Source organism: Rattus rattus, chromosome 4, assembly GCF_011064425.1.
Source record: "Rattus rattus isolate New Zealand chromosome 4, Rrattus_CSIRO_v1, whole genome shotgun sequence".
Lineage (NCBI taxonomy): Eukaryota > Metazoa > Chordata > Mammalia > Rodentia > Muridae > Rattus > Rattus rattus.
The window spans coordinates 147,834,503-147,844,896 of record NC_046157.1 but is presented as its reverse complement, the minus strand read 5'-3'; the positions used below and the strand labels follow the sequence as shown (position 1 = coordinate 147,844,896).

Here is a 10,394-nt window from a genome sequence, read left to right as displayed (position 1 = left end):
ATGTGAGGAGGTCAGAGGACAACTTGTGGGAGTTCGTTTTCTCTTTCCATCACGTGGGCTCTAGCAATCGAACTCGGATCGAGTGCCCAGGCAGTCCCTCTTGGCTAACTTCCTTCTTGTCCAGCAGGGTTATGAAAAATAGTCAAGCTGCAGTCACAGGTGTGAGATATTCGCGCACTCCAAGTCCCCCCCCCAAAAAAAAAAAAACCACAGAGGCAGAATAGGAGGGGGTCTAGCTTTCTCTTTAGTTCTTATCACACGGAGGTGCTCGGTCACAGAGAAGGCACTTAATTAGGAAGGTCATCTGATCCCGGCCAACCATATCCTCTCCCTTCACCAACTCCCTTGGCACTTGTTTGTGGGTCCACTTAACCCTCATAATCTAGGGAGAGAGCCTAAGGGCTTGAACTCCAGACTCAGCAGGTATGGGGAGGGGCTTTAAAAACAGAGAAGTCAGAGTTGGCAGAGACCTGGGAGCTGCCCCCAGCCAGCAGGGGGCCATGGAGGAGGCTGCACGGAGTACAGGGAAGGAGGATGAGTTGGCACAGGAGGAGCCAGCTTGGTAAAGTTTGGAGACCTCCTGAGGCCCACAAAAAGGTTCCACCTCCTGTCGATACTCTAAAGGCACGTGAAGTGTGGGGTTTAGGGATGAGGCACCAATGATGAAGCAGAGACCCTCCTCCCACTAAGCCGGTGGGACTAGCTCACTGCTGGGCACCGAAGGTACTCAATAAATGTTTTTTGAATGAATAAAGTAAAAGGGTTGGGGGCAGACAGAAGACCGGGCCTGACCCCTTAGCCCAGCTTGTTCCATTCAGAAAATAGTCATTTTAAAAATGTAAAAATCCTTTCCCTCCCTCCCCCAATTTCTGGGCCCAGGGAAGGGTCAAGGGAAGAATGTTCCCACCCTTTCCTCTCTCCTTCCCTTAAAAATCTATATACACATATACATATTTATATGGCACCGTGGGGGCGTCCTGCCAAGCCCCAGGGCTTTGGGGAGACGGGGCTTAAGGGATATATGGAGCAGCCTTGGACAAGCTGGACCGGGAGCATTCCTCCCTGATGAAGGTCCCCAGCTCTTGTACAAGTGTATTGTAATAGACTTTCTTCTTCTCCCTCCCATGTAGACACTGGCGGGGCACCATTAACCCAAGAGGGAGGAGAGGAAGGGGAGGAATTGGTTCCTCTCAGGTCAGCCTAGATCTGGGAAAAGCTGACCAGTAAAGAGGGTTCTATACAAGGCACTTGGGTGTCCACTGTTCCCAGACAGGGAAGGGGCAGCAAAAACCCTATCCCTACCCCCCAAAGCAGAACTGGGGCTAAGAGGCCCAATTTGGCAGCAGAGAAACCTGGCGGTGTGGAGAAGAGAAGACAGAAGTGGGGAGCAGCAGGCCAGGCCCCCCAGGTCCCCTGAGAAGAGGGGAAGAAATCTGAAGGCACTGACATAGGGACCCAAGGGCTCACTGTCCTCCATGCAACATGACAGGGGAAACACCTCTTCCCCAGGGCCATGAACATGACATAGCCCTCGGGTTTTGTTAACAGCACAGTCTGCTGGCAAGAGGCGTGGTGGGCCTTGCCGAGGGGCAGGTCCTGGCCCCAAGACACCTCACTAGCTCCCAGGCCTAGGCTGTCTGAGCACTGAGTATACGTCGTCCACGCGGCTGAGTTGCTCAAAGAAGGGTAAGAGATCGTGTAACTCAGTGTCACTCATGTTGTCAAACCACGAGGCCACTGGAACCTGAGGAGAAGACAAGAAAGTGAGGAGGGTGGGTGTCCCAGGGCACCCCCTGTCCAGCCCAATCCCTGCCCACATGGCCCGTACACTTTTTGGTTTGTGGTTTTTTTTTTTTTTTTGGACAGCTTATGGTGAAATTCATTTGTAGATGCCAGCAAGCAAACAGTTCACAGAACACTTAAGCTTTCTGTGCTCCTTTCAGTGGGTTCCTAACTGGGACTTACTACATTCATTCTGTCCCATTAATAGGACAGCTTTGAAGACTGTCAGATGGGGACCCCAGCCAGAGTTGAGAACCCTCCATACATAAGTAGAGTGGAATATATGAGCAGACACAGGTAATAGGACATTCCAGCCCCTGCTATCACCCCACGTAGGGCTGGGGAGGCCACCACACATGTGCTCTGGTCGTGTCTCAGCCGCTGGGTCTCTTGTGTACTCACGGCATTGTCTGGATGGAAGACGTATGAGGCGGGTGAGTTGTCTAAGATTAGCACCCGCCGCAGGTCTCGGCCCAGCCTGCTCAGGTCCTTTACGTAGTTTCCCCGATGGAAGACACAGGACTCTCGAAACAGCCTGGCACGGAAGGCTCCCCACTTGTCCAGCAGATCAGCTACAGGGTCTGCATACTGGGGTAGGAGGTAAGTCACCTCAGAGTGAGTTATGTCCAGGGCTGCCATTTAGTTGCAGGTTGAAAGTAGGTGGGAGGGTATGGTGGACCGGGACCCCAGGCAAGGGCTCACCTTGGCAAGACTGGCAGTGAACAACACACACTCAAAGAGCTCGCCCATTCGCTGTAGGAACTCATCTACGTGGGGCCGTTTCAGTACATAGACCTAGGGAATGAACCAATGAGGAGGCTGCTGGCCCACGGGCTTAGGGGTGACCAACAAAAAGGGGACAGGGATAGTGAAGGAGGAAGGGCAGTCTAGAGAGGCTGGGCCACACGTTGCCCTAACCATCCCCCTTTCTAAAGAGGATCAGAATGTAATTCCAGTTGGTCCCACCTCACCTAGTGGGAGTCACTCCCTGTCCCACATTGGGTTTTATCCAAATGCAGGAGTCCAGGTTAGCCCTCTCACCCCAAGGCTGCAGGGCACCGGCCCCCGAGCCAAGTAATGGAGAACAGGCTGGCCAGCACCACAACCTATCCTGAATTACTTGAACTGGGTCCCGGGCAGTGGGGGTAAGAGGGGAAAGAGAGCTTCACAAGACAGGACCAGAATGAGCCCAGTCTGCAGGGCTGGGAGTCTGGCTCTATTTCTGGAGTACCAGGTAGTCTTGGGTTCTCACCCCCTTTGGGTTTTGGACATACCCATCTATCAGTGTTACATGTGGGGCTCTCTCAAGATTGGTGGGCGGTACCTGGGTATAGTGCAGACACCAAACCCCCACCTCCCTCTGACCCTCACCTGGTGAACCACTCCATCAATCTCCACCGGGATGATGAAGTCAGCGTTGTTCACTGGCTGTAAGGAAAGAATTGCTGGAGCTGGTGGGGAGGGAATCCCAAGGGTAGAAATCCAGCAGAGACCTCCCTCCCTGGCCAGGGCAGGTCCCTCTTAAAATACTGTAGGCTGAGGGCTGCTGGGCAGGGCCCACCTTGAAGGAGCTGTGCACCAGGGTCTCGTCCAGGTCGATGACAACGCAGATCTTGTCTGAGTCCTGGGCCTTGACCTCGGGAAGCAGGTACTGGACTGGGGTATGCTGTGGGGAGGGGCTGGGCTGGGAGGGTATCTCTTACACGGGCTTCCCTCCCCAGATCTCTATCTGAGGACCCAACCAGGCCTTCTACCCCTCCCCAGCTTTGCGTCTTGAAAACTGTGAGCCAGGGGTAGGATATATGGATCTTTCTTCCTCACCTCACAAAGTTCCCATCAATAAGGGGATATAGATATACCCAGATCTCAGGCAAGGCGTTAACAGTGGGCTAGGAGGCTGCCGTCGGGGTTGGGAAAGGGCAGGACCTATTGGGCAAGTGCGCTCCCTCTCTGCACATTTCAGGGTCTGCACGTGTGTCAGTGAAGTTCGGCCCCCTTTCTGCCAAGTCCACTTCCGGCTAGGGCTAGGGCCCGGGCGCACCTGCAGTTCCCTCCTAATCACCACAAACCTTAGGGATGGCGCCATTTTCCTCCACCAGCAGGGGAGCCCCACTGTGGGCAGGCAGGGGCTCCCCATCATCTCGGCAGACACAGCAGAAGAGAGAGTGGAGGATGCCCCGACTCCGGGGCTTCTGGGAAACTGCTGACTTCTGGTCACCTGAAGCAAGAAGTGAATGTGGGCACACTGGCCTGCAGGGGCTGCGTGCACTCGGGTCTCAATCCCTGAGCACAGAGAACTGAGCATTCTCCCTGCATCAGGAGACACACCAGGGTGGCTCTGGCTGGCTGGCTGTCCTCCAGAACTCCCCCACCCCTTCTAGGGGCCCCACCATGGGCCACTCCAGGGCCGCTGCAACTCTGCAAATTAAGGAAATGTGGTGTGGCTAAGAAGGCAGCCACTTTAAGAAGTAGGTGACTTGAGGAGGGGACAGCTTTTTCTCACGATTGGTTCTCAATCATCTGACCTCATAGGTGGACCTTACCTGAGCAGCCCTTGCCCAGGCCCGTCAGGGCTCGGGGCCCCATCATCCACTCCCACTCTCCCTCCATTATGTCTACCCAGTGAGTCCAAAGTCCTCATTGAGTCTGGGCCCAGAGGCCAGTGTCCCAGGGCTGTCAGCCCCACCAGCCCCACCTCCTTCACCCCGCCCCGTCTCAACCTTAGACTTACTGAGAGGCAGTGGCCTGTCTAATTGACAGACCTACCCCCACCAAGCATCTTCTTCTCTAACCCTTTCTGCCTCCAGCCCCGCCAAAAGAGCTAAGACTGGTCGGTGGACAAACCCCGAGTGACTTCCCAATTTTGAAATCCACACAGGGGAGAGGGGGGTGAGCCCCAGTGGCTCCGCATTGGCGGGTGGAGCCCCTTACAGGGTGGGTGCGAGTGTGCACAGGCCCGACGCCAACTGGCCCGGCCTGTTGCAGCCGGGGTGCCGCGTGCCCAGCAGGACACAAGGCCCCCAAGACTGTCTTGCAAGGCTAGCGGCTCTTTGCCTTCGAGGGTGTCGTCCGCACCTCCACGAGTGACGCCCAAGTTTGTGGGAACCTGGTTGTGTGTTGGCGGGAGATCTCTGCAAGACTCCCCAGCCCGCTGTCACCTCGGCACCCCTACCAGACCACAGCCTGGAGGGGGCGGAGCCTCAGCGGGTGGCCAGGCAGTCGCCTCACCCCCACCTTCTAGTCCCATTGGCGCCAAACTGGGGGAGGGGGCGACGCCCGGGAATCGGCAGCCTACTAGCCCCTCGCTTGCTTCCTGCCTCAGTTTCCCTACTAGAAGCATATGCGAGCGCACTAGTGGCGCCAGGCTCCGCCCAGCGCCTCAGACTCTCGCGGAGTTCAAACTTCCCCACTGGCGGGGGCTCGGGCTGGGCCGAGGCGCGCGCCCGGGACAGTGGCAGCGACTGCGGCGCGGGGACGGCCCCTAGCCCCATTCTCCCCTCCCGCTGCCTGCGTACCTTTGCCCCGCAGCGGGCCCCGCGCCTCCTCCTTGCTGATCTGAGTAATGACGGCCGAGCTGTCCATGGGGCCCGGCGCGCTCCGCTCCGGCCGGACTCTGGCCCCGGCGCCCGGCCTCCCCCCCGGCTCGGGCCGGAATCGGGGCGCGGGGGGGAGGGGAGGGTGGGAGGGAGGGATCCCCGCGAGCTTCGGAGGGGAGGGGAGCCAGGTTCTCGGGGGGAGGGGGAGGGAGGGGGCGCGGAGGAAACTTTGTTACAACATGGAGTTTCCTCCCCGCGAGGCGGATGCAAACATGGAACCCGGGCGCCGTTTCAAGGCTTCCCCTTAAAAGGGCAACGGCTTCGGCGCGGCTGGGACTCAGCCGCAGCTTTCATCACTTCTGGGGCCCGGCGGGCTGGGAGGCGGGCCGGGTTCCTGCGGAGATCCAGGGGGCGTCGCCTCTCTTCCTGCGGTGTGCTGGCTGGACCAAGCCTCTGCGGCTGCGTGGCAGAGCGGACAGCGGTAACCCACTGCTGCGGGCCTTGAAGGAGGCCCGCCCCAAGAGCCCAGTCCGGGAGTGCCCGAGGACGACGCGGCTCCACCTCCGCGCATTCCAAAGTGCTGACACGGGCTGCCTCCGTTTGTTCCTCTGGAAAATGGGATGGCGCTAACTTTCTGTAAAATGGGTGTTCGAGTTAAAAAAAAATCGAAATATTTTATGCGTATGGCCTGTAAATATATATGTGCACCACATATTTGCAGTGCTCTCTGAGGCCAGAAGGGGCCATTGGATTCCTCTTGGAATGGAATAGATGGTCGTGAACCCTAAGAACGAAAACAGAGTCCTTTTAAGCGTAAAAGTGCCCCTGAGCCATCTTCCCAGCTCCTAAAAAAAATTTAAAGTTACATTTATTTGTGCGGATACACATTCTAAGAGTGGAGATGAGAAGTTCTCTTCCACTATTTGGGAGCGGCCTCAAACTAGGTGGTCAGGCTTGCCAATAGGCACGTTTACCCCCTAAGCCTTCTCGCAACCCCTACTGAGGGTCTTTTGTCTAACGTTGTGGATATCTCGACCTTCCCCCCCCAAAAAAGGCATTCTTTGCTAGCTCTAGTTATGCAAACTCACCAAATTATGGAACTGTAGAAAGATTGATTTTTTTTTTTCTTTCTGTGTATGTGTATGTAAGCCAGAGCTTTCGAAGGCCAGAAGAGGGCGCCGTCTCCTGGAACCGGAGTTACAGGTAGTTGTTAGGCGCCCTATGTGCCTGCTGGCACCCGAACTCATTCAGGTGGTCTGCAAGAGTAATTTCTCTTAACAGCTGAGCCACCTCTCCAGTCCTAAGTTATGTTCGTGATCCAACTGTAACTATCAGCACTCGCCGCAGTCTCGGGATGTGAAAATTCCACTTCTGCGCCTACCTTTACCATTGTCCTGTAGCAAATCTAGCCCCCTTCCTCTGCCAAACACTTGTGTTTCCCCTGGCAGAAGCCGAGCCTCTGGTGCTCAGGGCTGTGTATCTTGTACGTGCTGTTCCCTCGGCTTGGAACGTGCCTCCCCGTCTTTGGCAGAGTCAAATCCTATCGAACTAGAAGAAATACCACCTTGTTTAGAGGCCCTCAACCCCCACCCACCGCCCCTATCTGTGATTATTAGAGGGGCCAGTTCTAGGGCTGGCTGTGTTCCCAAGTGCCTAGGGAACGCCCGCGGAGGGAGGGCTCAGCACCCGCCCTTGGGCTCCTGAGACCGCAACCATTCAGATTTTAAACACACGTGTCACCGGATCTGTGGTGACACACCCCACAGAGCCTGGGGTCTGCGTTCGCATACAGAATCTTCTCGCAGGAAGCCCCCGGGTTGCGCCGCTCTAGGGCTGCGGTTCGTTTATTTTCATTTTTTATTTTTCCTGTCTTACAAAGTTCCTTTCATTCGCCTTAATTTAAAAAAACACGAATGCCAAGCCTTGACACGCACGCCTCACTTCCTCCCCTGGGCACTGTGGCCGGGTGTGGTGGGGTGGGCGTCCGGTGGCTTCACAGCAGAGCGGGCTGGGAGCCTGACCCCTGAGACGCTGCTCTGCGTGCACATCAGCTCGGTGCCCCGCAACCAGCAGGGAGTGCGGGGCGCTGATCCCTGATCCCTCCTTCTGCTCTTGGGGAGCCCCAAGGATGCCATCCTTACACCCCAAGGTCTTCGCCTCTCGTGTGTTGGTGCCCTGAGTCGCACGCCCTTAATTGCACTCGGGACTAGCTTACTCCTCGGAAAGATCCTCTTCTTACTTCTTGAACAGAAGAGCGGACAGCTTGGGAAAGTGAAGGCACCAGTCCAGGCCCTTCCACCTCTCTCTGAGCGCCTCTTCTTGGCCAGGCCCACTGGGGGTGCCTCAGCTTTCTTAGCTGGGCCTGCACTGTTCCCAAAAGGAAATGTGTGACCCGAAGTTGAATGAGCCCGGGTCCAGCGACTGGGCTGAGCGGCTGGCTGCCTTCGATTCCTGTGGTTCCCTAACACCCCACCCCCATCCAAGAACCTGCCATCTAAGCTCACACCAGCCCTCAGAAGGGCACCCCAAACAAAGCCCTATCACCCCTCCAGGCCTTAGCTGGGGGTCCCTTCTGGGGCAAGAGAGCATAGATGGGTTCCCACCTTCTGCCGGAAGCTTGGGGTAGTCCTCACTCTGTTCCGATGCCATATTGTGAGAATTGCACTGCCAATCCGGAAGTGGGGGTTGTTTGTTTGTTTCCTCACAGGGGAGCATGGTTCCAGCAGTTGGTGAGGGGCTCCACCCACACAACCTATTACGATTATTATTTAAAGATTTATTATTTCATGTATATGAGGACACCAGACACACCAGAAGAGAGCATCAGATCCCATTACAGATGGTTGTGAGCCACTATGTGGTTGCTGCGAATTGAACTCAGGATCTTTGGGAGAGCAGCCAGTGCTCTTAACCACTGAGCCATCTCTCCAGCCCCTACGATTATTATTTTAATGCTCATCCCCAAGAAAAACAATGGTGCGGACAGCTATCCGGGAAGCAGGGTACTGTAGGGCAACGGAGACAAGGGTCCTTCCTGCCAGCTTCCCACCTGTGGAGGGACTGGATGGGAGGCCTGGTAAAAAGCCCTCAGGGACTCCTGGGAAGCCGGTATGTGGCAAACTCTTCCCACCTCCCAGAGAAATCCTAAAGTGGGCCTCTTTCCTTAAATTTAGTCTGAGTTTTGGGTCTGGGGTCATTAGGGTAACCATGGTGATGGAAGAGCACTAAACGCCAGCCTCTGGCTGGAAATGGCTGACCTTATCTCTGTCTGACCTTGGGCCTTGGAAAAACCAGATAGGTTGGCTTAATCCCAGCACTCAAGAGGCAGAAGCAGACAGATCTCAGAGTTCAAGACCAGTCTCTTCAAAAAATCGAGTTCTGGGGTTGGGGATTTGGCTCAGTGGTAGAGTGCTTGCCTAGGAAGCGCAAGGCCCTGGGTTCGGTCCCCAGCTCCGAAAAAAAGAATTAAAAAAAAAAAAAAAAAATCGAGTTCTAGGACAGCCAGGGCTACACCGAAATTCTGTGACGTGGGCCAGGTTAAATCATTATTTTTATGTGTGTGAGCAGGCATGTGTCACAATACATGTATGGAGTTAGAGGATCCACCCATGCGGGTCCCCAAGGACGGAACTCTGATCCTTGGGAATGGTGACTGGTACATTGACCTATTGAGCCATCCCACTGATCCCAAAATGATGGTGATGATGATGATGATGATGATGATGATGATGATGGTGATGGTGATGGTGATGATGATGGTGGTGATGATGATGAAGAATTTTGAAATCGACTCCCAGGGCACAGAGATCCACCTGCTCTACCTCCAGAGCACTGATATTAAGGAGGGTGCCACGCTTGGCTAAGTTTGTTTTTTTAAGATTTAATTATATATAAGTACACTGTCGATGTCTTCAGACACACTAGAAGAGGGCATTGGATCCCATTACAGATGGTTGTGAGCCACCATATGGTTGCTGGGAATTGAACTCAGGACCTCTGGAAGAGCATAAGATTTATTTTCATGTGTATGTGGTAGTGTATGCAGGGACTGAGGCTTGAGAAGTGTGAAGTGAGAAGTGTCCTGTCCCCAGGCTGTTTTAGCTGCCCTATGCGGCAGTTGCATGGAGGAGCACTAAGTGTTCTGAGTCAAACTTACCTTCTCAGCGCTCAATTCTAAGTACTAAACACTCACTGACAGACCTTTCTTATTTAACTATCAAAACCCTGTGCTCAGTGGTCTTCTCCCCAAGTCAGTGTGTCAGGTGCTAGGCCTAATCCTGCCACAGTTTATTTAGCCCTCCCACCCCTTCCCGTGAGCGCTCCTTGACAGCTGACATTCCCTTTAATTTAGGACTTTACCTCTCCTCCACTTCTAACCCAGGGATTATTACAAAAAATAAAAATAAAAAATACAGCATCCAATTAATGCCAAGTGAACTGCCAGAATGTGCAGCCAGTTGGGGGACACGTCGGAGAAACTGAAGGGGAATCTAGGAGATGGCTTTCCTCGCTAGCCTTCTACCCCTTTATGCTATCCCGGGTCCTATTTTCTCCAGCAGCAAGCACCAAGGCGCGGACCGCCTCCCTCAGGCACCCTCTCGGACTGCTACTCGGGTTGCGCCAGACCTTTTTCCTTCGCCGCTCCTTTTGGGCCCCACTCTTCTCGTTGCCCTTTTAAGAAAGAGGAAATTCTTTTCATAAACAATCGCCCCAATCTGAGCGTCCAGTCCACAGCCTTCCCAGCTGGGTTCCGGGTAATGGGAGCTACTTTCAGACAGCGAATCTCACACAGGCTCAACCCTGGGAAAAGGCTCACTTGGACACCCCTTCCTCCTTGCTGCTCTGGACAGTTCTATGTTAGGGTGCAAGGAACCGGTGGAGTCAGGAGGAGGGACTTAGGGGAGCCTAGAAACTGCCTAGGGAGCGTCTGCAAAGTGCTAGGTCTACACAGGGCGAAGGGTGCCGGGGCGCTTACTGCGGAGGAAGGGGTTCCCCTCCCACGCCGCTACTCCCTATCTCAGCGCAGGGGTGGCTTCTGCGGCCCTAGGAGAAAGCACCCTCCTCTCACCTGAGTTC

The 10,394-nt window shown here is 54.9% G+C and overlaps 1 protein-coding gene across 3 annotated transcripts; it reads right to left on the bottom strand.

The window, feature by feature from the left end:
- Window positions 1-225: 225 nt before the first annotated feature.
- Window positions 226-5,838, bottom strand: Ctdsp1 (CTD small phosphatase 1). 3 transcript variants are annotated; one of them, XM_032901343.1, is made up of 7 exons: window positions 5,298-5,829; window positions 3,852-4,000; window positions 3,344-3,448; window positions 3,154-3,210; window positions 2,485-2,577; window positions 2,185-2,370; window positions 226-1,744 (listed from the first exon to the last, which is right to left on the bottom strand). In XM_032901343.1, exons 1-7 carry the CDS (start codon window positions 5,362-5,364, stop codon window positions 1,616-1,618), a joined length of 786 nt encoding a protein of 261 aa, XP_032757234.1. In that variant the 5' UTR covers window positions 5,365-5,829; the 3' UTR covers window positions 226-1,615. The 3 variants fall into 3 exon arrangements, with proteins under 3 accessions (XP_032757234.1, XP_032757232.1, XP_032757233.1); XM_032901341.1 differs by lacking the exon at window positions 226-1,744 and having other exon boundaries at window positions 1,861-2,370; window positions 5,298-5,838; XM_032901342.1 differs by lacking the exons at window positions 226-1,744; window positions 5,298-5,829 and adding an exon at window positions 4,326-4,427 and having other exon boundaries at window positions 1,861-2,370.
- Between the last annotated feature and the right edge of the window lie 4,556 nt (window positions 5,839-10,394).

Bases quoted from the DNA above. Each gene is read 5' to 3' on its own strand.
- Ctdsp1 (XM_032901341.1), bottom strand. From the start codon at position 5,364: ATGGACAGCTCGGCCGTCATTACTCAGATCAGCAAGGAGGAGGCGCGG. The intron at 4,001-5,297 runs GTACGCAGGCAG...TTCTTGCTTCAG, and splicing joins GGGCCCGCTGCGGGGCAAAG to GTGACCAGAAGTCAGCAGTT. The intron at 2,371-2,484 runs GTGAGCCCTTGC...CTCCTACCCCAG, and splicing joins TCACTGCCAGTCTTGCCAAG to TATGCAGACCCTGTAGCTGA.